At 44.6% G+C, this 27,814-nt stretch overlaps 1 protein-coding gene across 2 annotated transcripts; it reads left to right on the forward strand.

Annotated features, from left to right (window-relative positions):
* The first annotated feature begins 46 nt into the window (after window positions 1-46).
* Window positions 47-21,940, forward strand: ETNPPL (ethanolamine-phosphate phospho-lyase). Of its 2 annotated transcripts, XM_021101686.2 has the most exons (13): window positions 47-228; window positions 3,591-3,709; window positions 3,969-4,128; window positions 7,109-7,183; window positions 10,359-10,449; window positions 11,801-11,917; window positions 13,662-13,744; window positions 14,346-14,571; window positions 15,598-15,752; window positions 16,823-16,912; window positions 17,145-17,275; window positions 19,536-19,603; window positions 21,362-21,940. In XM_021101686.2, the coding sequence occupies exons 1-13, from the start codon at window positions 173-175 to the stop codon at window positions 21,488-21,490; spliced, it is 1,500 nt and encodes a 499-aa protein (XP_020957345.1). In that variant the 5' UTR covers window positions 47-172; the 3' UTR covers window positions 21,491-21,940. The 2 variants fall into 2 exon arrangements, with proteins under 2 accessions (XP_020957345.1, XP_084829386.1); XM_084973260.1 differs by lacking the exon at window positions 3,969-4,128.
* The last annotated feature ends 5,874 nt before the right edge of the window (window positions 21,941-27,814 follow it).

Here is a 27,814-nt window from a genome sequence, read left to right on the forward strand (position 1 = left end):
CAAAGGCAGGGCAAGATTTAAAAGGAGATGACCTTAGCTAGTTGATGCCGCCCAGGACCTCCAGTGCCCAGGGCAAGGAGACCCACTGAGGGAAGTCGCCGGGGCAGGCTCGCGAGGGAGGCGCAGGGACCGGAGAAGGGAGCCCCCTGGGAGCCCCCGGCATCCCGCCACCATGTGCGAGCTGTACAGCAAGCAAGACACCCTGGCGTTGAGGAGGAAGCACATCGGGTAAGGGGTCCCCAGCCCCCAGGAAAGGCGCGGAGAGGGGAAAACAGCAGCTCAGGGGGCGCAGAGCTGAAGCGGGGAGGTTCCGGGAGGGAGGGTGGGGGCCTGCGGGCTGCCGCACCTGCGCCTGCGTCGCCGCCCTCCCCGGAGCGCGCGGGACCCCGCTATCCCCGCGGACCGCCTCCCAGGAGGCTGCAGAGTGGTCCCCGCGCTTTGCAGCCCACGGAGTGTGCGGAGGGCTGCCGGCCGGCCGGGGGACTTGACCGTGAGGGCTGATCTCCACTGAAGGAGAAATACCATTGCAGGGATGAGCTCTGGGAGGGAGATGGTAGACTCCCACCAACTCCAAAGTTTTTCTCTTTATTTTTGGTTTTGTGTTTGGGCTGCATCTTTGGCCTGCGGAAGGTCCCGGTCCCAAGCCACAGCAGTGAAAATGCGGGATCCCTAACCCGCCGAGCCACCAGGGAACTCTTGAAAGTTTTTCAAAATCATGAACTTTTAAAATTTTTGACGATGGCTATGAAAACTAATTCTGACAGCTTTTGTCTAAAGTGAACTTCTTCTCCTTGCACACTTGGTTAAGACGTGTGGGGGTTAATCCAGACAGTAAAACAGAAAACTTTGAAACTACTTTCTTAAGGGTAAGAGACGTCACTTACCTTCGTCTCCCCAGCCATGCCCTCACTACGGTTTAAAGATGGAATGTTCTCTCCAGTCTATTTTTGTTTTGCTGGTATTATAAACGACTTGAAAATATACTGGTGAGTCTCCAGGACCCAACCTCAAGTCAGAGCTGAGCTCTGGTCCTGGTGGAGTGTCAAGTTACCTTGTGACCTCTGTGAAATTAATCTATGAAAGTAGGAATAACTCCACTTCACCGGGAGGGAGCAAGTGAAATTAATGTGGGATCTGGTTTTCCTAAAAACTGCATGTAAATAATTGTGGCTGTTCACAATTAACAGTTACATGTAATTAACAAGCACTTCAGCAGGTTTGGGGGGGGGGGGTTGCCCAAGAAAGAAAATAACCTCTTCAAAGAAATGCTGGGCAATTTAAGAAATCTTCTGATCTCCACCCAGGAAGTTTCTAGGTGGTTTGGGAGACTAGTTAAATCTCTCTCAACCCCGTAATAGGGTCAACACGGCCAGATAACCTCCCTCGTTACCCAATCACTGATCACTTCCTTGCCCCCTTTTCTTTCTTTCTTGCCAGCAGCATGTGGAAGTTCCTGGGCCAGGGATTGAACCCAAGACACAGCAATGACAGCTAGGGATCCTTAAGCCCTAGGCCACCAGGCAACTCCCCCTCCTTCCTTTTTATAATCACTACTCCTTTCTGTTAGTTTTTAATCCTGTAAAGTCAGATTCCAATGAAAACATAATGATTTCTGAGCGGAGAAAATTCTGTGGAAGGAGGAATTTAACCATGAAGTGAGAGAAGAATTTTACCTGAAGACTGAGTGACAAGGTGGGAAGTGCATTAGTAAGGCAAGATGAAGTCTGCAGTTTTCAGCCCACTTTCATAACAGAGGGCTTTTCTGGATTTCAACTTGTTCACTAACAGCTGAATTTGATCCAGTAAAAAATTCCCATTAAATAGTCGTTTCGGAGTTCCCCGTTGTGGCTCAGTGGTAAGGAACCCGACTAGCATCCATGAGGATGCGGGTTCCATCCCCGGCCTCACTCAGTGGGTCGGGGATCCGGCGTTGCCATGAGCTGTGGTATAGGTCACAGATGTGGCTTGGATCTGGGTGTGGCTGTGGTGCAGGCCGACAGCTGTAGCTCTGATTCGACCCCGAGCCTGGGAACTTCCATATGCTGTGGGTGCAGCCTTAAAAAGCAGAGAAAAAATAATAACATATTTTGTTTCAGTTTCTAAATGTCCATAGAGCCAAATTCAGAAAACTGTGATGTTTCTATGTTGCTAAAATTTATACTCCAGACTGCCAGCCAAATAACGAAAAACATGGATGACTTTCTTTGGGCCAAGCCCCAAGATATGAAGAAGTAAGTTCCCAGGCTAGCGGAGTTCCCACTGGGGCACAGTGGGTTAAGAATCAGCTGCAGCAGCTGAGGTCACTGTGAAGCCACGGGTTTGTTCTCTGGCCTAGTACAGTGGATTAAAGGATCAGGCATTGCTGCAGCTGCTCTGTAAGATGCAGCTGCTCCTTGGATTTAACCCTGGCCCAGGAACTTCCATATGCCACAGGTGTAGCCATAACAACAACAAAAAAAGTTCCCAAGCCAATGATTGCACCCACGCCACAGCAGCGACCTGGCCTGAGCCACAGCAGTAAGTAACAACACCGGATCCTTAACCCACTAAGCCACTAGGGAACTCCAGGAGATTTTTTTATTATGCTCAAGGGAGCGTGTTCAAGGGTTAGAAGAATAATTGGATTTTATTGTTTAAGAATGGAAAATCCATCTGATGCAGGACAAGTGCCACTCAAAAGACAGGAAAATGATTTGTAAAATCTGCATAGTATTTAGCACTAAGTTATTTGTATTTAGCTTTTAGAGCTATTCTTTCTTTACAAATTAGATCAGAGGGAGAGATTAGATTAGATTAGCAAGCAAGCTCTATTTTGGGCTCTGGTATAAAACAGACTACTTTGAAATTCTGGTTTTCTCACTAACTGTGTAACCTTGAAAAACTTAATTTTTCTGTCCCTAGGGTCTTCACCAAAAAAAAAAAAAAAAAAAAAAAAAGAGACTAGTAATAACCCCTATTATATTATTGGGAGAATTAAATGAGATCGCATTTGTAATACCTGTCAGTTCTTGACACATAGTAAGCCTCAAAAAGAATAAAAAAGTTTGGGGTTTTTTTCCTGGTAGAACAAAATTTCCCAAAGGAAAATCAGTTATTGGTTGTATCATTAGAGCTGTCAGAGTTGATCCATCTGCCTCTTAAATAGATTGGTCAAAGCAGAGCATATTTGATAAAATAAGCTTAAGGAGAGTTCCCATCATGGAGCAGCAGAAACAATCTGACTAGGAACCATGAGGTTGCAGGTTCGATCCCTGGCATCGCTCAGTGGGTTAAGGATTTGGTGTTGCTGTGAGCTCTGGTGTAGGTGGCAGATGTGGCTCAGATCCAGCATTGCTGTGGCTGTGGTGCAGGCCAGCAGCTGTCCTTTCGATTTGACCTCTAGCCTGGGAACCTCCCTAGGCGGTGGGGACAGCTCTACAAAGCAAGAGAAAGTTCTGGGCTCACATGAGATGAAAAAAAGCATGTCCCCGAAAGTTGTGCTTTCCCTTTCCTTTTTGGACCTGTAAGTTTCCATCGATCGTGACCTTCACTGACGAGAAACACCCTGAGCAGTCCTACCAGACCAAAGCATTTCTTTCCATCACTTCTAGGCCCTCTTGCAAAGTCTTCTTTGCTGCGGATCCCATCAAAATAGTGCGAGCCCAGCGGCAGTACATGTTTGATGAGAAAGGCGACCGGTACTTGGACTGCATCAACAATGTTGCCCACGGTAATGTACTTTCTCGGCTGTGCCTTGAAGGGTCCCTTTACGGAGTAAGGCAGACTTGGCCCCAGTCATATTTGTCCCAGGCAGTGCCGTCCCTTGGCTGAACCGGGCCGGGAGTCCCGGGCAAGGAAAAACTAGAACAAAATGCGGGAGAGAAACAAAATCAACTTCTTTTTTTCTTGCGGCAGAATCCCCCTCCCTTCCCAGGCCTTTAGAATTGTAACTCATGGGGTGGGGGGGCCTTTTGTCCTCTAAATTTTAGTGGGACACTGCCACCCAGAAGTGGTCCAAGCTGCCCAGAAACAGATGGAACTGCTAAATACAAATTCTCGCTTCCTCCACGACAACATTGTTGAGTATGCCAAGCGCCTGTCAGCAACCCTGCCGGACAAACTCTCCGTTTGCTATTTTACAAACTCAGGGTATGTTTCCCACCCATCCTCCGGTCCCATCCATCTCCTTGTTCTCTCTCACACGTCTTTATTTGCTTCTTGGTGGAGGAGAGATATCTATTTTTTTTTTCTTTTTTCTGTCTTTTTAGGGCCACACCTGCAGCATGTGGAGGTTCCCAGGCTAGGGGTCGAATTGGAGCTGTAGCTGCCGGGCTACGCCAGAGCCACAGCAACGCGGGATCCGAGCTGCATCTGTGAGCTACACCACAGCTCAGGGCAACGCCGGATCCTTCACCCACTGAATGATGCCAGGGATTGAACCTGCGTCCTCTTGGATGCTAGTCAGATTCATTTCTGCTGAGCCACGATGGGAACTCCAGAGTAGAGAGATATCTAAAATGGTTTCCTGAGTTTTTCTTTTTTTTTTTTCCATTTGCTAATGACCATGTGGGGGATCTGGCCATTCTGCTTCGGTTCACCAGCCCAGTGTAGACGAGACATCCGACAGTGTTCCAGGGCTTTTGACACAGCCTATGTGATTGGCTGATTAACAAGTGTGTACCACTCAAGGTTTTGCTAAAAGGATTGATACCTGGGTTGTAACCATGGCAACAATATTCAAACGTAATGTTCTTGTGAGAGAAACCTAGCTAGTGAAATGGTACTCACCTCTTTGAGCAGCAGGGTAAGTAGCTCAAGACTAGATAAACCTAGATAGTTGTTTCAGAGTGTGCATAAGGAATTTTAACAAAGAAAGAACTCTTCTTTGTTATAGCTATATAAATTTTATAAGCTTGCTTTTTTTTTTTTTTTTCCCGCCCCACTTGCAGCATGAAGTTCCAAGTCCAGGGATCAAATGCAAGCCCCAGCAGTAACAATGCCTTAACCACTAGGCCACCAGGGAACTCCTCTTATAAGCTTTTTGACTGATTTTTTTTTTTTCTAAGCAAGCCAAATCTTTATTACAGGGAAGCAAACAACTCCCAGGACAGCTGGGGCGGGGGGGGGGAAAGACTCCCCCCCTTGACTGATTTGTTTCCTTAGGCAATTGAACATATATTTCAACACAAACACAAAGGCAGGAGAAATAAATTCAAGTGAATAGATACATTACAACTTTTAACTTCTATAAGTTTGAAATTATTATATATTCATTCCATGGAATATCATGCAGACATTATAAAGTATGGGTTTTTTTGTTTGTTTTTGCTTTTGTTTTAGTATGAAAATACATGCCTAATGACAGGCGAAAAGCTCTCAGGGCAATGTTACATTGGGAGTAAAGCTGTATAAACAGCATAAACTCATTTTTATTTTCTTTCCCTTCAATAAATCTTTTTTTTTTCTTTTTTGGGTTTATTTTGTTTGTTTTTTTAGGCCCACACCCCCTGCATATGAAAGTTCCCAGGCTGGGGGTCAAATCAGAGCTACAGCTGTGGGCCTACACCACAGCCACAGCCACACCAGATCCAAGCCGAGATTTCAACCTACACCGCAGCTCACCGGAGGGGCTGGATCCATAACCCACTGAGCGAGGTCAGGGATCAAACCCACATCCTCATGGATACTGGTCAGATTTGTTACCGCTGAGCCACAACGGAAACTCCCTCTTTTTTTTTTTTTTTTTTTTTTAATTGAAGTACAATTAAATGTTGTGTTGGGAGTTCCCGTCATGGCCCAGTGGTAACAAAGCCGACTAGTATCCATGAAGATTCCTTTCGATCCCTGGCCTGGCTCAGTGGGTTAAGGATCTGGTGTTGCCGTGAGCTTCGGTGTAGGTTGCAGACCCGGCTCGATCCTGCGTGGCTGTGGCTGTGGCTGTGGTGTAGGCTGGCAGCTGTAGCTCCAATTTGACCCCTAACCTGGGAACTTTCACATGCCTCAGGTGCAGCCCTTAAAAAAAGGAAATAAAAATAAATGTTGTGTTAGTTTCCTGTGAACAGTGAAGCAGTTTATCTGTTTTATATGGTGTATATATGTTAATCTCACACTCCTAACTTATCCCTCTCCCCAATAAACTCTTATTTTTAACCTGATGTATATGTACGTATGTAAGAAAAAACTATTAGATGGAGTTCCCGTCGTGGCTCAGCAGAAACGAGTCCAACTAGGAACCATGAGGGTGTGGGTTCGATCCTGGCCTTGCTCAGTGGATTAAGGATCCAGCATTGCCGTGAGCTTTGGTGTAGGTTGCAGACATGGCTAGGATCCTGCTTGCTGTGGCTGTGGTGTAGGCCAGCAGCTGTAGCTCCAATTTGATCCCTAGGCTGGGAACCTCCATATGCTGTGGGTGTGGCTCTATAAAGCAAAAAAAAAAAAAAAAAAAAAAAAAAAAACACACACAAAAAACGCTATGATCTTCATTTCATAGATAAGGAACTAATCAAGTATTGGGTCAGTACAACATAGCTTAGTAACCAGGTGAGTGGGCCCCTCCCATTCCTCCCACTGAAATCACACTTAAGCTTCTTGGTCTCCTCAACATTAGCCAGCTACTGATGTGGCTGAATTGGGCTAAAGTTTGAAATAAGCAGAATAGCCTTAATTTGCATTGAACTTCCTCTGTAGCTCACTCTTTTCACTTTTTAGGGCAGCACCCTCATCATAAGGAAGTTCTCAGGCTAGGGGACATGAATCAGAGCTGCAGCTGCCGGCCCACACCACAGCAACGGCAACAGCAATGCCAAATCCTAGCCACGTCTGCAACCTGCAACCGAAGCTCATGGCAATCCTGGATCCTTAACTCACTGAGCGAGGCCAGGGATCGAACCCAAGTCCTCATGGATATTAGTCAGGTTCATTACCACTGAAAACCACAACGGGAACTCTTGTGTCTCACTCTTTATTGAAGGCATTTGGAAGGGATTAGGAGGATAAAGTGAGATGGCTGGGTGGATAAGATTGAGGGGAGAAAGGGCCTTAACTTATTTCTTTATACAGTTCTGCGAAAAGATTTTTAAAAGGGCTGATGTCACCTTCATTGTCCCTTCTCTCTCTGCTATCCGAATAGATCTGAAGCCAATGACTTAGCCTTACGTCTGGCTCGGCAGTTCAGAGGCCATCAAGACGTGATCACTCTTGACCAGTAAGTCTTGGACACAGGACATGTCAGCAGGACGCTCCTTTAGAGACAAAAGTACATTGATCTGATCCACACTCATACCATGAGCACATACAGAGGAGGCTGGATGTATGGCAAAAGGATTGTTTTATTATGTATTAAGGGTTCAAGGCCAGCTCAGGCCTGGAGGATGCCTCTAAGTGCCTAGAGGCTTTTGGGTGCTGTGGTCATGGTCTCATAGGCTTTGCATGAATCAGCATTGACTCTTCACACATTAGTTATGTGTTGAGCCACTGAAATGGACCTTACTTCTTGCCCTTCTATAGACTTGTTTTTTGGTTTTTTCTTTCTTCCTCTTTTTTTTTTTTTGTTTTTGTTTTTGTTTTTGTTTTTGTTTTTTTCTTTCTTGGCAGCTCCGCAGTACATGGAGTTCCCAGGCCAGGAATCAGATCCAAGCTGCGGTTGGGACCTAAGCTGCAGCTGCAGCCATGCCAGAGATCCTTTAACCCACTGTGCCAGGCCAAGGATCTAACCTATGTCCTGGCACCATAGAGACACCACTAATCCCATTGCACTGTAGCAGGAGCTCCTAGGCTTCTCTTGTTTTATGTGTTGGATGGTGTATTCATTTTCTGTTGTTGCTAGAGCAAGTTGTCACAAACTGTAGTGGCTTAAGCAACATAAGTTGATTTTCTTACAGTCCTGGAGGTCAGAAGGCCAAAACAGGCTGAAGTCAAGGTGTCAACAAGCCTGCAGTCCTTCTGGAGACTCTAGGGAAGACTGTTTCCTTGCCTCCAGCTTCCTTCCTGCATTCCTTGGCCTGGGGTCCCCTCCTTCACCTTCAGAGTCAGCCCTCGCATCACTCCAGCCTCTGCTTCCATGCTCGCATCGCCTCCTCTGTCTCTGGCCACCATCCGCCTACCACCTTCTTTCACCTATAAAGGCTGTTCTGAGAACATTCTACCCTCCAGCATTATCGATCTTTTTCAAGGTCCTTAATTTAATCGCATCTATAAGGTCCCCTTTGCCATGGAACATATTCTTAGGTTCTGAGGCTTAGGACGTGGGTGTCTTTGGGAGGGGAGATGTGATTCTGCCTACACAGAATGGAGACTGACTGCCCTTTCCTCCAGCTACCACGAGCAGCGCTGCCGTGAGCACCCGTGTACATGTGCCTTTAGGGACCTTTCTGAGAGTTTCTTAGGGATAAGCACCTAGAAACAGGATTGCTGGGCCACAGAGGTACTGTAAACATTGTTAATTTGCCTAAATACCGTCAGCTCAGTCCCCAGAGTGGTTGCCACTCTACTGAGTGCATGAAATAGCCCATTTTTCCATATCCTCGCTAAAACCTCGGAGTATATCCTAATTTCTATGTTTTTCCATAATTTTTTGCCAGTCTAACAGGTATTAAATGATAACAGTATTTTTGTTTGAAATTTTCTAATTTTGAGTATCCCTTTATGTATTTATTTTGCGTTTGTGACTTCTCTCCTGGGAGTCGCTTGTTTATATATTCTTTGCCCATTTTTTCTGTTTGCCCATCCTTTTCTTTATGTATTTATTTTGCATTTGTGACTTCTCTCCTGAGAGTCGCTTGTTTATATATTCTTTGCCCATTTTTCTGTTTGCCCATCCTTTTCTTGTTGGCTTGTGGTTGTGCACATAGTTTGATTAGAGGGTCTCGACCTTGACTGGGTTTTAGAATTTCCCAGGGAAGTTTTCTGTTTTTAATGCCAATGCTCAGACTGTACCCCAGACCAATTAAAGAGAATCTCCAGAGGTGAATTCCAAGAAACAGTACATATTTTTAAGTTTCTCAAGTGATCTTAATATGTATACACAAATTTAAGAAGCACCATTTTGGACATTCTTCTCTTTTAGCTTGACATTTCAAGTATTTTTTCTCCAATCTGTCATCTGTCTTAACTTTGCGGTATCCTTCAATTCTCCCAAAAAGATATCTTGAACTTTGGTTAAATAAGTAGTTGACATTTTCATCTTATGGTTGTGTTTTCTAAATTTTGTTAATATCTCCCCCCCAACACACACACACACACACCCATCCCCACCCCTCAGATCATAAAGATGCTCTTCTTCATTTTCTTCTACCTTTTTTCTTTTTGTCTTTTTATGGCCACACCCAAGACGTTTGGACGTTCCCAGGCTAGGGGTCCAAGCGGAGCTGTAGCTGCCGCCCTACGCCACAGCCACAGCAACGCAGGATCCAAGCCTCATCTGCAACCTACACCACAGCTCACGGCCATGCCAGATCCTTAACCCACTGAGCGAGGCCAGGGATTGAACCCAAGTCCTCATGGATGCCAGTCGGGTTCGTCAACCGCTGAGCCATGATGGGAACCCCTGGCTACTTCTCATATTGAATCTACCTGAAGTCCACTGTGTTACCTTTTATGAATGGCTGTGTCTCTGAGCCGGCCTTCTGTCCCAGTCCATTTCGTCATTCGTGTTCCAGTACCATACTAATGTTACCATGGTTTTGTAGCATGTTTTAATCTATGGTAAGAGACATCCTCCCTCTGTGCTTTATCTATTCATAGGCCTTTTAAAATTTATATTTATTTTTGCAGCACCTGGCGCACATGGAAGTTCCAGGGCTAGGAGTGGAATCAGAGCTGCAACTGCCAGCCTGCACCACAGCCACAGCAACGCAGGATCCGAGCTGTGTCTGTGACCTACACCACAGCTCACGGCAACGCCGGATCCTTAACCCACTGAGCAAGGCCAGGGATCAAACCCACGTCCTCATGAATACCAGTCAGATTCATTTCCACTGAGCCACAGCAGGAACTCAGTTGTTTTTAAAGTTTACTAGAATGTAACTATCAGATACATTTAAAGAATACATACATTTGAAATTTCTCATGAAGCTATCAAAATCACTTTTTATATTTAGACAATCTAATTGAGCAGATCTTATATAAAGATAGAGATAAAAGATTTATTTCTTGCTAAAAAGTAACTGTTTATGAAGGTATATATTTGGCTTTCTATGTGTTTTATGACCTGAGTCAAGAGAGCTGGACAAATTCATGGCCAGTCTTATCATGAAAAATTAGTTTCCATATAGTTAAATCTGGCACCACTGTGGAGATTCTCCCTGGGTGATATGCAATGCCATTTTTCATATACTAGGAAAGCATCTTTCTTTGAGTGATTTCGTTCTTTTTCTTTTCAGTGCTTACCATGGTCACCTAACATCTTTAATTGAGATCAGTCCATATAAATTTCAGCAGGGCAAAGATGTCAAGAAAGAATTTGTGCATGTGGTAAGTATCTTGGAATCCAAGAATCAGAATGTTAGTACTGGAAGAGTGCCTAATGATAACCCAGTCCTTTCATTGAACTGAACATAGAAAAGAAACTAAGCTCCAGGAGTTTCCATCATAGCTCAGTGGTTAACGAATCCGACTAGAACCATGAGGTTGTGGGTTCGATCCCTGGCCTTGCTCAGTGGGTTAAGGATCCGGCGTTGCCATGAGCTGTGGTGTAGGTCGCAGACGCGGCTCGGATCCCTGGCTGCTGTGGCATGGGCCGGCGGCTACAGCTCCAATTCGACCCCTAGCCTGGGAACATCCATATGCTGCGAGAGCGGCCCTAGAAAAGGCAAAAAGACAAAAAAAAAAAAAAAAGAAAGAAAGAAAGAAAGAAAAGAAAAGAAACTAAGCTCTAGAGCAGTTATGTGACTAGCCTAAGTTAAAGGGCTAGTTAATGACAAGATGTGGTTTATTTATTTATTTATTTATTTATTTTATTTTTGTCTTTTTAGGGCTGTACCCTCAGCATGTGGAGGTTCCCAGGCTAGGGGTCTAATCAGAACTGTAGCTGCCAGCCTACACCACAGCCACAGCAACACAGGATCCAAGCCTCATCTGCAACCTACACCACAGCTCACAGCAACGCCAGATTCTTAACCCACTGAGCAAGGACAGGGATCGAACCTGCAACTTCGTGGTTCCACTGAGGCACGACGGAAACTCTATCACATTTATATTTTGTTTTTAACTTATACAGTTGGAGATAGTAGGAAATAAGCTGCATACATCTATTTTAGCTTTAAATGTTTAGCTATCCCACAGACCTGGGTGAAGTTTGCTCTTGTCTGTGACGTCTCTGATGCCAGCAAGCTGGGTCTGGGATAAGGCGTTTTTTTTTTTTTTTTTTTAAGGGCTGCACCTGTGGCATGTGGAAGTTCCCAGGTGAGGGGTTGAATCAGAGCTGCAGCTGCCAGCCTACACCACAGCCACAGCAATGTGGGATCCGAGCTATGTCTGCGACCTACACCACAGCTCCCAGCAAAATGTTGGATCCTTAACCCACTGAGGAAGACCAGGGATCGAACCTGCATCATCGTGGATACTAGTCAGATTCGTTACCACTGAGCCACAACGGGAACTCCCTGGGTCTTGACTTATAAGGGTCGAGGAGCAAATCTAAGTTCCTGTTCAGAGATTTCAGTTCTCTTGGAATGCAGACATGTGAGGACAAAGAGCAAAAGAACCTGGAGTCACTTAAATCCACAGGTCACCGTTGTGTTGTGCTCTTGTGGGGATATGCTCTTAAAAGCGCCTTTGTCTGAGAGACAAGTTATGAGTAACTGTTATCTTGTGATATTTTCAGGCCCCATCTCCAGATACTTACAGAGGTAAATACAGAGAAGACCATGCAGACCCGGCCGGTGCTTATGCCGATGAAGTGAAGAAAATTATTGAGGAAGCTCATAACAGGGGAAGGAAGGTTCGTATTTGCAGCTTTGGAAATACTTTAACCTCTTTTATGAGATGGATTGAAATCATTGTGATACCTTGAGAGGTAGCAAAGGATTAGATCTCAATTTTCTTTCTGTTTCCTGGTTACATTTTCACTCGGTTCATATTTCCAAAAGTGCATTATTATAGTCAGGTCTCTAAGACTGTCTATGTTTTGCTTTTTTTTTTTGATCCTGGAAATGCAATTACTATATGGCATTCAGAACTGGTGGTCTAATTCTGACCTTCCCCGTGGGATGCAGACTCTGGTGCAAAGGGATAAGAGGAGAGAATTAGGAAAGGTGTCAGCCCATGGACAGAATATTCCAACCGAGAGTAGCAGGAGGGACTCATAAAACCAGGAGAAGAGAGGGGGAGAGGCAGAGGGGCCCTGGGCCTCAGGACCAGTGCAGACCCAGGGAGCCTGGGCCCTTCCCGAGAGCTGGTTCAACTTTGCTGAAGTCTGGAGCCTGGGTAAGACAAGGCAGAAAAATATCCTTCCAGTCTGGGTCTGTACTTCTAAGACAAACCAGAATCCTCCAAGTAAGAAAGACTTTGCATTTTCTGTCTTCACCCTCCTGTCCTCAGCTTCATGTCAAATGCTCAGTCCCTTTGGGTGTTACTTATACGCAGTTTTAATGTGATTCAACACAGGCTTTGCCTTTAAACGGGCTTATGTCATCAACATGGCAATTAAAAAAATCTTCTTAGCCTTTGAAAAAAATTGTTTTTGTTTGGCCGAACCTATGGCATGTGGAGGTTCCTGGGCCAGAGATCAAACCTGCACCGTAGCAGTGACTCAAGCCTCTGCAATGACAATGCCACTTAATCCACTGCACCACAAGAGAACTCCAAAACCAATTTAAAAAAAAAAAAAATAACAAAACAAGAAGGCTTTGTGTTTTCCAACGCAAGTATATGTATCTTACTGATGGAGAGTTGTTTGTATTTCTTAACTGTTTCTTCTTTTTCTTCCCGACCCCTTCATTTTTTCATATCTTAAAACTGCCATTAGGTAGTCTGGTCTAGAACCTTGGTTCTCTTCACTCTTAAGTGTTATTGCAGTATAGTTGATGTACAATGTTGAGACAATTTCTGTTGACTTCTTATCTCATACTATTTCTACTATGCTTTCTCTTCTTAATTCCGTGTTCCCTATTTTTCTGTTTCTCCTTTCTTAGCCTCTAGAATGAAGTCGTTCTATGGTGAATTGCCTGATTCTGTTCAGTTAAGTCTGGTTCGGGTCAAGGACCCGAAACACAGCACAGTCACTAAGATTTGTAGCGACAAGTCACCCTCTCATCTCCTTAGTCCAGATTCCCAGCTCAGGGCATCCTAATTTACCAGACTGAGCAAACAGGCATCGGAGTGATGTGTTTGGAACCTGGGTAGTTTTTTAGAGGTTCCTATCAAAGACTGATCAAGACATCAGTCTTACTCAGTGGATCCTAATGAAAACACTGCATTTAAAGTAATTATGACAACGTAGAAGGCGCCTTGTCCACCATTCCTCATGGTGGTTTCATCAGTCCCCTACAATTTCAGAAACTCCCACTTAAGATCACATGCTCTTTTCAGCATGGACATCTTTCCGTTTTAATCAGATGGCCAGTTTGTCTCTTGCCACAGGTCCATTCCCAACCATTTGAACAATCTGCTCTCTAAGAAGTCCTCTTTTTCAGGGAGTATGGGAGGGGACTTAATGGACTTTGACCCCATCTTCTCTTATATAGATTGCTGCCTTTATTGCTGAATCCATGCAGAGTTGTGGCGGACAAATAATTCCTCCAGCAGGCTACTTCCAGAAAGTGGCAGAGTATGTACTTGACTTGGGCATCCTTGGTCAAATGGAAGGCACTGTGACAATTCTGTAGGACCGTCCTGGTTCAAATATTGAAGTACATCCAGACTAGCTGGTACATGGCCACGGGAGTGCCTGCTGCCCAGGACTCCTGGACCTCCTCCACGTTCCCTTGATGCAGCAAGTAAAGGGTTTTACACATGGTCCAGCAGGGGGGCCTCCAGGACTTTGCTCTGCTACCCATCTGGCATCCTCTCTAATTGGTTGGTGTCCAAGCTTTACTGTTAGTAAACCTTTGAAGATGAACCCTGCTAAACACTACGTCTTGTTCACTTCTTTCTTTTCCCACTGAAAATAGTGCAGTAAGGCTTACGTTAAGCAGTTCAAACACAAACAATGTAGACCATGTCTAAGCTGGAAGTTACGTGGTTATTTTTCAAAGTCGGTGACATCACATAGATGTCATTGGGGATTTGAGCCCTGAAATATTTTTAACAAAGATTGCAGATTTCAGGTTAACAACATTTTTTAAGTCCTCAATAATCTGCATCTTTCTGGGAGGGTTTAGGGACTCTTTGGTGACCTGAAGACATTAGACTGCCTTTTTCCTTTTCAGATATGTACGCGGAGCAGGAGGTGTGTTCATAGCGGACGAAGTTCAAGTAGGCTTTGGCCGAGTTGGGAAACATTTCTGGAGCTTCCAAATGCTTGGTGAAGATTTCGTTCCAGACATCATCACCATGGGAAAACCAATGGGCAATGGCCACCCAATGGCATGTGTGGTGACAACCAGAGAAATCGCAGAAGCCTTCAGCAGCTCTGGGATAGAGTATTTCAATACGGTAAAGTTTGGCCTCCCACCTAAATGCTAAGAGGGAAAAATCATGCGTGTTCTTAAGCTTCTTTCCAATGTAATAAAGAATAAATCTCCCCATTGCCAGCTAACCACCCCAGGACTCTAGCCAAACTTTGATCCAACCGTATTTCATTCTATCTGGCACTCTTCTTCTTGTATTTTTCCTTGTGTGTCTTTCCCCCTCCTAAAATGTTCCTATTAATTGTACCAGTGATAGATGACTGCCCTCCTAAGCTCTGGAGGTTATGATATTTCATTAACAGATGATGTGACCTTTTTGTTTTGTATCAATTTAAATTCCCAGAACACTTCTAAAGGGTTTAGATGCTTCAGAACTATAAATGCTATCTAGCTGTCAAGGGAGATACTAGATTTCTATCTTTGGGAAATTTTATTTCTTGATTTTACCCCAAAAAGTTATAAGCTTTTAAGCTTGGAAAGATTATTATAGTTTGTGCCATATGCACAATAAGATTTGTTACAACTATAAGTAAGATTCAAATCTTAGTACATAAATTATCTAGAGAAAATATTGCTTAGCTTTTTTTACACAGATATTCAAGGGCTGAAACCCATATTCCCCTAACTAAACCACACGCTGAAATCCTTAATTCCCAACACAATGTCTGGTTTTGGTCTGGATGAACTAATAAATTCCCCAGTAGTCCTCCATACCAGGTATGCAACATATATATAATTTGAAAGTCTCAACCCTAAATGAATAGAATCATACTGTATTCTAAATCTAAGAAACTAATATCACAAGTGAAATTTTCATTAAAATGATACTTCTTTTTTTTTTTTTTTTTTTTTTTTGGCTGCACCTACCACATGGGAAAAATCCACAGCCAGGGATCAAACCCACACCACAGCAGTGACAATGCCAGATCCTTAACCTCTAGGCCACCAGGGAACTCCTTGAAGTTATATCTTTACTTGCTTATATATGAGCCAAGTTTCTCATAGATGAACTACTTAACTATTCTGCCTCTCATTTATCTTTTTTCCGCAGTATGGAGGAAATCCAGTATCTTCTGCTGTTGGTTTGGCCGTCCTGGATGTAATCGAAAATGAAGACCTTCAAGGAAATGCCACAAGAGTAGGGAATTATCTTACCGAGTTACTGAATAAACAGAAAGCTAAACATACTTTGATAGGTGATATCAGGTATGTTTATCGTGAAGTTGTCATGTGGTTATTCATTTATCCAAAGGAATTTTTTTTTTTTTTTTTGCTTTTCTGGGTCCGCACTCGCAGCATATGGAGGTTCCCAGGCTAGGGGTCCAATCAGAGCTACAGCTACCAGCCTACACCACAGCCACAGCAATGCCAGATCTGAACCACATCTTCGACCTACACCACAGCTCACGGCAACGCCGGATCCTTAACCCACTGAGCGAGCACAGGGATCGAACACGCACCCTCATGGTTCCTAGTGGGATTCCTTTCCGCTGCGCCATGATGGAAACTCCAAGTGAATTTTTTGTATGTGCGTGTCTGCTTTTTAGGGCCACACCTTCAGCATTTGGAAGTTCCCAGGCTAGGGGCTGAATCGAACTGCAGCCACCAACCTGCACCACAGCCACAACAATGCCAGATCCTTAACCCACTGAGTGAGGCCAGGGATCGAACCCATGTCCTCATGGATACTAGTTGGGTTCGTTAACCACTGAACCACGACAGGATCTCCTATATTTTGCCTTCTAGATTTTAATTAAATTACATGAAACCAAATCTAGAAAACACTGAAAAAATAATAAACATGTGTCATTTTTCATCTAGAACCCAGATGTCATCACTGTTAACTTTTGGCTATATGTCCTCCCTGACTTTTCTACTCTTTTTTTCTTTTCTTTTCTTTTTTTTTTTTTTTTTTTTTTTTGTCTTTTTGCCTTTTTCTAGAGCCGAAACCACGGCATATGGAGATTCCCAGGCTGGGGGTCGAATCAGAGCTGTAGCTGCAGGCCTCCGCCAGAGCCACAGCGACACGGATCCGAGCCACGTCTGCAACCTACACCACAGCTCACGGCAACGCCGGTTCCTTAACCCATTAAGCAGGGCCAGGGACGGAACCCACAACCTCATGATTCCTAGTTGGATTCGTTAACCACTGTGCCACGACAGGAACTCCCTGACTTTTCTACTTTAAAAAAAAAAAGAAGCCAGGATGATGTCCTTTGTGACAGTGCAGTGCTTGATAGAATGTATATCAGGTTTCCTTTCTTTACCTCCCTCAGGGGTGTTGGCCTTTTTATCGGAATTGACTTAGTGAAGGACCGTGAGAAAAGGACCCCGGCCACAGCTGAAGCCCAGCACATCATCTACAAGTAAACACACCCCTCATCCGCGCGGTGTCTCGACCTGTAAGACGCCCACCCGCTTGAGCTCTGTTTTGACTTCCTCCCATCTCCCTAATTAAGGGACGTTTACGACGCATGCAGTTCACACACGTGGGCTTCTTGCATGCAAATACTAAACTGTTCTGCTGGCACATCGTTCTGAAATAATAATCTTAGTTAGCACCTGTAGGCACTCACATGTATTTCCTGCACTAATTAGGATGAAAGAAAAGCGAGTGCTTCTCAGTGCCGATGGACCTCACAGAAACGTGCTTAAAATAAAACCACCTATGTGCTTCACTGAAGAAGACGCCAAGTTTATGGTGGACCAGCTTGATGGGATTCTAACAGGTCTGTCCACAGATCTTTAGATAAGGTACCTCTCTGTCCCCTACCCTGGAGTTATCATCTGACAGGCATCTTGCTTTTTTTTTTTTTTTTTCCTTGTCTTTTTGCCTTTCCTATGGCCTCTCCCACGGCATGTGGAGGTTCCCAGGCTAGGGGTCGAATCGGAGCCCGTAGCCGCCGGCCTATGCCAGAGCCACAGCAACTCAGGATCCAAGCCACGTCTGCGACCTACACCACAGCTCACGGCAACACCAGATCCTTAACCTGCTGAGTAAGGCCAGGGACTGAACCGGCAACCTCATGGTTCCTAGTCGGATTCGTTAACCACTGCGCCACGACAGAAACTCCTGGGGCATCTTGCTTTTCATGGCAGAAATAAAGGAGGGTGGGGGTGAATGTATAAAATTGTATTTGGAACTAGAAGAAGATAGCTCATAACTACATGGACTCTTAATTAAATCAAAATCTTCTATTTGTGCTCAACCCCAGGAATTTAAGTTTTTACTCAAATGGCACAGTTTTATCATTACCGGTTTTTAAAAAAACTTGTATGTCTGCATTGTGCTGTGCTCTGAAGGTGCTGCAGTGTAGTCTTTCAGCTTTGTACCATGTAAAGCATGATTAATTACAAGTATAGGTTAACAGTTATTTGCTGTATACACTGAATCATTTGACTCTGTTTCGTATATTACGATTTAATTTTTTTTTTTAATGTCCACATCAGCAGGGATTGAATCCAAGCTGAACTGAAGCTGCAACCTAAGCTTCAGCTGCACCCTATGCAGCAGCTGCAGCAACGCCAGGTCCTTTAAACTCACTTCATCAGGCCAAGGATCAAACCCACACCTCTGTAGCAACCTGAGCTGATGCAGTCTGATTCTTAACCCACTGTGCCACAGTGAGAACTGCAATTTAATTTTGTAAATTGAAGTATATTAATTTACAATCTTGTGTTAGTATTTGTCAATTATGAGCATAGATTGAGATTAGATAGTAAGGTAGCAACACAAAACCATGATCTCTGGCCTCTCTCAGTTGGTTAAGGATTCAGTGTTGCCGTGAGCTGTGGTGTAGGTTGCAGACACAGCTTTGATCTGGTGTGGCTGTGGTGTAGGCCGGCAGTATTAGCTCTGATCCGACCCCTAGCCTGGGAACCTCTGTATGCCACAGGTGTGGCCCTAAAAAGACAACAAAACAAAACAAAAAAAATGGACTCACACATCTGTGTTGCCTCTGGTCGCTTGAAGTGCCAGGAGGAAGAAAGGATATAGGTTGGGGCAAATCTGTAACTTACTTAAAAGTCAGCTCAGGGCTTGAGCATTTTTAATGGTGGGGCTGAAAAAAAATTTTTTTTTAGCCCCCACCTGTGGCATATGGAAGTTCCCAGGCTAGGGGTCAGATCCCAGCTGCAGCTGCCAGTCTATACCACACCTCACAGCAATGCTGGATCCTTAACCCATTGAGTGCGGCCAGGGATTGAACCCACGTCCTCGTGGTTACTAGTCGGTTTTGTTTCCACTGAGCCACAGTGGGAACTCCTAAAGAATTCTTTTTTACCAAAGTTAATGAGGCAGAGCTACCACAGGCTTAGTGCCACTAATAACCCTGAAATGCTACAATAGAAGTTTAAAAGCAGTGATTTTTTTTTTTTTTTTTTTTTGCCACACTTACAGAATGTGGAAGTTCCCTAGCCAGGTATCAAACCCCAAGCCACAGCAACAACCCTGACACTGCAGTGACAATGCCAGATCCTCTTCCTTTTTTTCTTTCTTCTTCTTTTTTTTTTTTTTGGACAATGCCAGGTCCTTAACCCACTGTGCCACTAAGGAACTCCCTAAAAGCAGTGATTTTAATAGTGACACTTTTTAAACACAGGTACCTTTCCTTCATTAAAGGCATTCTTTTTTAAGTTTTATTTATTTATTTAATTTATTTATCTTTAGGGCCACACCCACAGCATATGGAAGTTACCAGGCTGGGGGTCACATTGGAGCTACAGCTGCTGGCCTACACCACAGCCACAGCAACACCAGATCCTAGCCGCATCTTCGACCTACACCACAGCTCACAGCAACACTGCATCCACCAGATCCTTAACCCACTGAACAAGGGCAGGGATCAAACCTGCGTCCTCATGGATACTAGTCAGATTTGTTTCCACTGAGCCACAACGGAATATCCCTAAAGGCATTCTTACAGTCAGAAAAAATTTTTAAGATTTTTATGTTCTTATGTCTTATCCATTGTATCTTCCTTGATGTAGATTTAGAAGATGCCTTTGGAGCCAAAATGGAGAATGTGATCTCTGAGAACAGTCCATGCAGAACCAGGGTAAGATTTGCTTACTTAATATTTAAGGGAAAAGTTTAAAATTGGGGGAATTTAAGAAAAAGGAATACAAATTACAAAATTGTACAGGAGTTTCCACTGTGGTGCAGTGAGTTAAGAATACAACTGCCATGGCTCAGATCAATTCCAAGGAGCTGGTTCAATCCTCAAAGTGGGTTAAAGGATCCAGCATTGCTCAGCTGCAGCTCAGCTCCAGTCCCTGGCCCTGCAACTTCCATATGCACGGGTGAGGCCATAAAATTAAAATAAAATAAAATAATATAAAATAAAACAATAAAATAAAATAAAGGAAGAGATAGAAGTTTCCATTCAAGGAATGGCCCTTGGAATTCCCATCATGGCTCAGCAGTAACAAACCCGACTAATATCCACGAGGACTTGGGTTCAATCCCTGACTTTGATCAGTGGGTTAAGGATCCAGCCTTGCCACAAACTGTGGTGTAGGTCTCAGATATGGCTCAGATCCTGCATTGCTGTGGCTGTGGCATAGGCCGGCAGCTGCAGCTCCGATTGGACCCCTAGCCTGGGAACTTCCATACGCCACAGGTGCAGCCCTTAAAAAAAATAAATAAAATAAAATAAAATAATAAAATAATTTTGTACGATGACCTTTAGAATAAAAGCCATCCTTGCTAGGGGTAGCTTACTGTTCCACCTGTGAGTGCACAATTAAATTTCAAGACAAATGTCCCACCACTTGAAAGGAATAAAGCCAGAAAAAAAATCATTCTTACAGGATCATTCTCATACTAAAAATAGAAGCAAAAAAAATGAAACAAAACAAAACAAAAAAACCCAAAAGCCAAAAAAAAAAAATCTCTCTGGCTTGCCAAGAGGACCTTCAGAATCCAGAGAGAACAAATGGCCTAAGCGCCCATCTGTTTGTCTGAGGGCCGCCTGGTGCTGCCCTGAGTCTCACACAGCCCTGTTTAATCAGCAAAAGCATAAACAGCGTGACTCCAAGATGCCAGAGTTTGTTCCTCAAGAGAACTAAAGTATAAACCTCAACTGGCAGCGAGGCCTGGGAACCATCTGGCAAGAAGTGGCCTAGTTTCTGCATTTGATGTGCTTCCAGCAGAGGGCTTCCCCATTCTCTCCCTGAGCTACCCAGGGTGTGAGAAAGAGCTCCCTGGGTCGGGAAACAGCAAGGAAAAAAACTTGAGAGATTCTGTTGCATAATTTATTTGTTTATGCCTTCGATGCGTAAAGGAACACTTGGTGCCTGCAGCCCGCTCGCACTGCAGCATAGTCAGCCAGAGTCTTTGCTGAGTGAGAAACAGGAGACCCTTTAAGGGCGAGCAAGTGATTTTGCTAAACAGGATACTTCTGTCTCTTGGTGCTACACAAACCAATGCTAGAAATCAGTTCCTAGCTGCTGTTCAAGAGTGGCTTCTTGAGCCTGGGATGGAATTGCAGCTGTGGGAACCGAACTGGCATTGCAAAGGAGCTTCCAGCAAAGGGAGCTCCCCCTTTGGCATTAACAAAGTTAGCATGAGTTTCTGAAATTTTGCGTGAAGTCCCAGATTTTGGGTTAGCACCACATTTCAGATGTTTACGGAAGATGCTAATCAGGGCTGGGGGGGGAACAATGGGCATTGTTGTGTTGTGCTGTGTTGTGTTGTATTCTCCTGTGTGCTGTGTTGCCTGTGGGCCTGTGGAATCAGCCGTGCAGAGCGGAGGCTGGAGGCTGGCCGGGCTCCAGGTGTGCTGCCCGCTGGAGTTTGCGCGCCTGTCTTGCAGATGCCAAATGAAGCACGCTCTGAAATGCTCCGTGACGGTGCCCCAGACCCCCAGGAAAATCCCAGCCACAAGCGAAATGGATTGTGCACAGATAAACACTCACTGCTCAGTAAGAGGCTCAAGACATGAGGGGATTAGCACTTTACAGTAAGATAAATATCCAGAGTTCTAGAGAACGGATGCAAGTGTCCTTTCTGTCCCAGCTCTGTTGTCCCCTCTAAAGGAAGAATTTGCATTTCCACTCAGATGTGTAAATAAAAAGGCAAATGAGTAGTCCTAAGACTAAATCCAAGGGATAATCAAACCACGTCAAGATTGTTAGTTCAGCCTCTCGCCTGTTAATTCCTTACTTGAAATTCCTGAAAGTACTTCACTTATTCTACTCAACAGACGCTTCAAATTGAATGTCAAGTTGGCAGTGTTACGTCTCGTGTTTTAATGTTTGACATGAGAGAGCAAAGTACATAGATTCCTGAACTTTGGAGACTGAAGGGCCTTAAAATATGAATTCTTTAATGATTTAATTTATAATATATTTATGGACTATAATAAAATAAAAGATGATGTAAGCCAAAAAAATTTTTGACGAGAAAAGTATTTACTGTTCTTTTGTGGAAAATATTAGGGTTGGGGTGGTAAAGATCAAAGCCATTTGGAGAAAGGAGTTCCCGTCATGGCGCAGTGGTTAACGAATCCAACTAGGAACCATGAGGATGCGGGTTCGATCCCTGGCCTTGCTCAGTGGGTTAAGGATCTGGCTTTGCCGTAAGCTGGGGTGTAGGTTGCAGACGCGGCTCGGATCCTGAGTTGCTGTGGCTGTGGCATAGGCCGGTGACTACCGCTTCCATTTGACCCCTAGCCTGGGAACCTCTATGTGCTGCGGGTGGGGCCCTAAAAAGACAAAAATAAAATTAAATTAAAAAATAAAACCATACCTAAAAGCACAAGATGTGCTTCAGGTCATTTAGTGAAAGATAAAAGGAAGCCTGCACTCAGAGGATCAAGGACAAGAATTTAAGGGAAAGATGGCATCCCAAGGTGGGAGACCCCCGTTATAGGGAAACCTGAATATGTTACCGCCCTTCTGCTGATGCGACTAAGCACCATGACAGTCCGAGGTCAACTCGCACTTTCCTTGGATGATAAAACTGTAGCCCAGGAGTTCCCGTCGTGGCTCAGCAGAAATGAATCTGACTAGCATCCTTGAGGACACAGGTTCGATCCCTGGCCTCGCTCAGTGGGTTAAGGATCCAGTGTTGCTGTGAACTGTGGTGTAGGTTGCAGACACTGCTCACATCTGGCGTTGCTGTGGCTGTGGCGTAGGCTGGCAGCTACAGCTCTGATTCGACCCCTTAGCCTGGGAACCTTCATGTGCTGTGAGTGCAGCCCTAAAAAGACAAAAAAAAAAAAAAAAAAAAAAACAAATGGAAAACCGTAGCCCACCTAATCCTCGGGGCGGAGCCTCCTTGCCTGCCCGCTGGCATCTCTCACAAGCATCCTATCTTAATAAATCTATTTCTTGCTATCACTTTGTCTCTCGCTGAATTCCTTCCTTTGCTGAGACAGAAAGAACCTGAACTTCAGTAAATTCAGACTCCAGGTGAGGGATTTGCATGAAAAAAACCATGGGTTCAAGTCCCAATCTGGGTTTCGAGTTAGAGGTGTTTCCGTTTCATGTCGATTGAAAACAAATGCAGTGTGAGAGGTGTTGAGTTTTATTTGGGGCAGAAGGCAGACTCTAGCCTGGGAGACAGCTGGGAGATAGCTCTGAGACACAGCTCCAAAGAGGCAGCGGGGAAGGTCAGTATATCTGACTTTGGTGGAGGGAGCACGAACATGCAATCAAAGCACACGTATTTGGCAGAAGGTAGCTGCTGGTCTTGAGGAGCAGACATCGCCATGAAGGATTTCAGTGCTTTTTCTAGACAGGAGGAGATCCGAGAATTGGGCTCATAAAATCTTCTGAAAATACCTAACTATCTGAAGCCCTATTCTGCTAGTTGTTTCCAGAGCGCAGAGTGCCTCATTCCTGATCCCCGCCCTGAGTTCCTTTCAGGGTGTGTCGAAGGTCAGTGGTCCCAGCAACTTGTGAGTTAATCCTTGCAGCGGTAGCTGGCAAGTGCCAGTTTTGCGTTGGCAGGGTCAACTTGGAAACCCCCACACATCCCACCCGGATGCTGAACAACTCAAAGGTAGAGGTTGAAGAAACCATGGTAAGAAAATGGAAAACAAAGACTCTCCTGGATGGGGGTGTTTGGAATTTGGTGTCTGCAGGTGGAGGTAGGGTGGTGGGGAAGGAGGCAGTCTAGTTCTCTGTGGAAAGGAGAAAATAGGGGATGTGGTTGGGCTCCGCCCTGGCTCCACCCTCAGCCTTGCCTCTGGCCTTCAGCTCCAGGCATCCCTCGCAGAAACATCAGTTTAAAGGGTTAGGGGTTCCCCATTGTGGCTCAGCGATAACGAACCCAGCTAGCATCCATGAGGATGCCGGTTTGATCCCTGGCCTCGCTCAGAGGGTTAAAGATCCAGTGTTGCCATGAGCTGTGGTGGAGATCACAGATGCAACTCAGATCCCACGTGGCTGTGGCTGTGGTGTAGGCCGGCAGCTGTGGGTCTGATTGGACCCCTAGGCTGGAAACCTTTGAAAGCCACAGCTGTGGCCCTTAAAAAAAAAATTGTGAGCTGCACTGCCACATGACAATATAGATAAATCTTACCAAAATAATAATAAGTGAAAAATAAGTCTAAAAGATGACATACAGCATGATATCCCTTTTTATAAAGTCAAAAACTATCCACATTGACCAAAAAACTGGGTGGCAGCCTAAAGACACAACCAAGCCAAAGACCTGGAGAAGGAAGGATTTGCTACTTGCAACAAGTAAGGAGAACACCAAGGATCTTTCCAAAGCAGTATCTCCTGGCACAGCAAAATTTCGGACCTTTTAGGTTAAGGGTACATGCATATTCATGCAAGGGCTTGAGCCAGAGGAAAAATCAGGATTGGTGCAAAGGTTTAGTTGATTGAAGGCACAAGGGCCAGAAAAGGTCAGCATTATTCCATCCACCAGCAGGGGCTTCAAGCTCCTGCGGAGCTCAAAGATGTGCGTCAGATTGTTATATATGGCTCTTGAGGAGAAACTAGGACTCTATAATTGCTGAACTATAGTTTCTCTCTTCCTTTTTTTTTTTAATTTTTATTATTATTTGGGGCGGGGGGCTTTTTAGGGCTGCACCTGAGGCATATAAAAGTTCCTAGGCCAGGGGTTAAATGGGGGCTACAGCTGCCAGCCACAGCCACAGCCACAGCAACATCAGATCCAAGCTGCATCTTCAACCTACACCACAGCTCATGGCAATGCTGGATCCTTCACCCACTGAGCGAGGCCAGGGATCGAACCCACATCCTCACAGATACTACATCGTGTTCTTAACCCACTGAGCCATAACAGGAACTGAACTATTGTTTCATCTTTTCCTTTGTTCCTGCATTTCCTACTTCCCTTAAGATCATTGATTATCCTGAGACCATTTAAGGGCAAGCCTTGCGGCCAGGCTTAGATCACTAAATGGCTTAGGCCACAGTGGCTTCTCTTAGGTCAAGAAAGTTATACCTGGTTCTCTTTCTCCGGACAGCCCCCCCTACACACACACACACACACACACACACACACACACACACACACACACACACACCCTCTCTGCTTACATACTTTTTTTTTTCTGCTGCACCTGTGGCATGCCAAGTTCCTCGGCCAGGGATCAAACCACCACAGAAGTGATATCAGATGCTTAACTGGCTAGACCATCCAACACTTTTTAACGATACATTTAGATTTTTTTTTTTTTAAGTATCTAGAAAGCAAAACAAGGTTATGATGAAAACAAGATGATAGTGAAGGATGACAAGGAGGGTTGGAGAGAAGCTACAACATGGTTAATTATCATTTATTGTCAAGGTCCTAGCTTTTCATTTAAGGGTTATAGTCTCAGGTATTTATTGCATTATTTAAAGATATCTAATTAAGTAACCGAGTAAAATAAAAGAGCCAATGATGAGGCCATGTGATGAGTCAAAGTTTTTGTTAATTCTGTACATGTATACATATATATTTTTTTTTCTTTCTTTCTTTAGCGCCGCTCCCGTGGCATGTGGAGGTTCCCAGGCTAGGGGTCCAATTGGAGCTACAGCAATGTGGGATCCAAACCTCGACTTCGACTGACACGAGAGCTCACAGGAACACCGGATCCTTAACCCACTGAGTAAGGCCAAGGATTGAACCTGCAACCTCATGGTTCCTAATCAGATTCATTTCCGTTGCACCACAATGGGAATTCCTTTTTCTTCTTTCTTTTTTTTTTTTTTTCCATATAATTGTTTTAAAGAGAAGGAAGCAAGAAACAACTAACACAAATCATTTAACACGGTGCCTTAGCCCAACACCTTACACAGTGGTTGTTGGGTGGTGGCGTGCCATCTATGTCTTTGCCTCCTTTAGTACTTTTCCCCCTCATGCCATTCTAAAAAGTGGGCATCAGAGTTTCCTTTCATGGCTAAGCAAGTGGTTAATGAACCTGACTAGGATCCATGAGGATGCAGGTTCAATCCCTGGCCTTGCTCAATGGGTTAAGGATCCGGCACTGCTGGGGCTGTGGCGTAGGTCAGCAGCTACAGCTCCGAGTCCACCCTTTGCCTGGGAACTTCCATGTGCCGTGGTTGCAGCCCTAAAGAAAAAGCAAAAAAAATAAATAAATAAATGGATATCAACATCCAGTAAAAATCTGTATACTATATGAACACTTAATGTTGCAGAATATTCCTAGGACTGATAACCTTAGGGTAGAGAGGAAAACTAGCCTTTGAATTCACAATATTATTAAATTTATGCTTTTATTTATTTATTTATTTATTTTTGTCTTTTGTCTTTATAGGGCCACACCCGGGGCATTTGGAAGTTCCCAGGCAGGGGGTCTAATCAGAGCTGTAGCCACCAGCCTACACCACAACTCACAGCAACACCAGATCCTTAACCTACTGAATGAGGCCAGGGATCGAACCCACAACCTCAGGGTTCCCAGTCAGATTCGTTTCCGCTGCACCACAGTGGGAACTCCTAAATTTATGTTTTTAAATCAAACCCATTTGTTCTAGGCTTTCCTCATAGAAATCTGTTTTCCCTGCATTGATTTATTTTTTTATTCAAGTTTAATTACACATGGAGTATAATGTATACACAGGAAAATTCACCCTTTGAAAGTATGTAGATTGATAACAGTATATTCTTTTTTTTTTTTTTTTTTTGTCTTTTGTCTTTTGTCTTTTTTGTTGTTGTTGTTGTTGTTGTTGCTATTTCTTGGGCCGCTCCCGCGGCATATGGAGGTTCCCAAGCTAGGGGTTGAATCGGAGCTGTAGCCACCGGCCTACGCCAGAGCCACATCAACGTGGGATCCGAGCCGCGTCTGCAACCTACACCACAGCTCACGGCAATGCCAGATCCTTAACCCACAGAGCAAGGGCAGGGACCGAACCCGAAACCTCATGGTTCCTAGTCAGATTCGTTAACCACTGCGCCACAACGGGAACTCCAGTATATTCATTTTTGACAAAGGTATATGAAGAGTGAGGAAGCAGACCAAACCCCTTTCTGGTCTGTGGTTAACGTGTGTTTGATTCCAGGAGCCATGGCTGTACTAACACAGTGGCTCAGCTTCGGACCTATGATGGATCTCAGAGAACAGGGGTAGAGAAACTCCTATTTCTGCAGCAACACTCAGAGACACTCTTTGCTTCTAATCAAGTCTTTCTGAGGAAATGCGAAGGTCAACTCTGTCTGTGGGTATTTTCTCATCCCCAGTGAGGTGAAAGGGGGCCACACTGAGACTCCATATGACTCTTATGAGTTGAGAGCCAGAGTTCTATTCCTCAGAAAATCAAGGCCTTCCTAGCCCTTGGAGTTTGCAGTCACATGCTTGACCCCTCGAGATGTATTTAATCCTATTTTTTCTAACCATGAGGGTCCCAATGCATCTGCTTTATATGGAGCAAGATGGGAGTTCCTGTCCTGCCTCAGTGATAACAGACCCGACCAGTATCCATGAGGATGAGGGTTCAATCTCAGGCCTCACTCAGTGGGTTAAGGATCTAGCATTGCTGTGAGCTGTGGTGTAGGTCACAGACACGCCTGGGATCTGGCTTGGCTGTGGCTGTGGCAGAGGCTGGCAGCTGCAGGTCTGATTCAACCCCTAGCCTGAGACGTTTCATGTGCCACAGGTATGGCCCTAAAAAAAAGGAGAAAGATGATGAATATTCTCTGATATTACAAAAATAAAACTCAGGCATTCTCTGGCGGCCTAGTGGTTAAGGACTCTGACATGGGTTCAATCCCTGGCCCAGTAACTTTAGCATGCATGGGTGTGGCCCAAAAAATGACTCTGATGTGTTTGAATAAAAAAGAG

This window comes from Sus scrofa, chromosome 8 (genome assembly GCF_054392235.1).
Source record: "Sus scrofa isolate SSC_HxYL_T2T_F1_AM1 chromosome 8, Sscrofa_HxYL_maternal_Yorkshire_Landrace_v2.0, whole genome shotgun sequence".
Lineage (NCBI taxonomy): Eukaryota > Metazoa > Chordata > Mammalia > Artiodactyla > Suidae > Sus > Sus scrofa.

What these genes read in the sequence shown, in the direction of transcription:
- ETNPPL (XM_021101686.2), top strand. Translation starts at nt 173, where the DNA reads ATGTGCGAGCTGTACAGCAAGCAAGACACCCTGGCGTTGAGGAGGAAG. An exon ending in TTGAGGAGGAAGCACATCGG is followed by an intron (nt 229 to 3,590) that starts GTAAGGGGTCCC and finishes CATCACTTCTAG; the next exon opens with GCCCTCTTGCAAAGTCTTCT. An exon ending in GACGTGATCACTCTTGACCA is followed by an intron (nt 7,184 to 10,358) that starts GTAAGTCTTGGA and finishes TTTTCTTTTCAG; the next exon opens with TGCTTACCATGGTCACCTAA.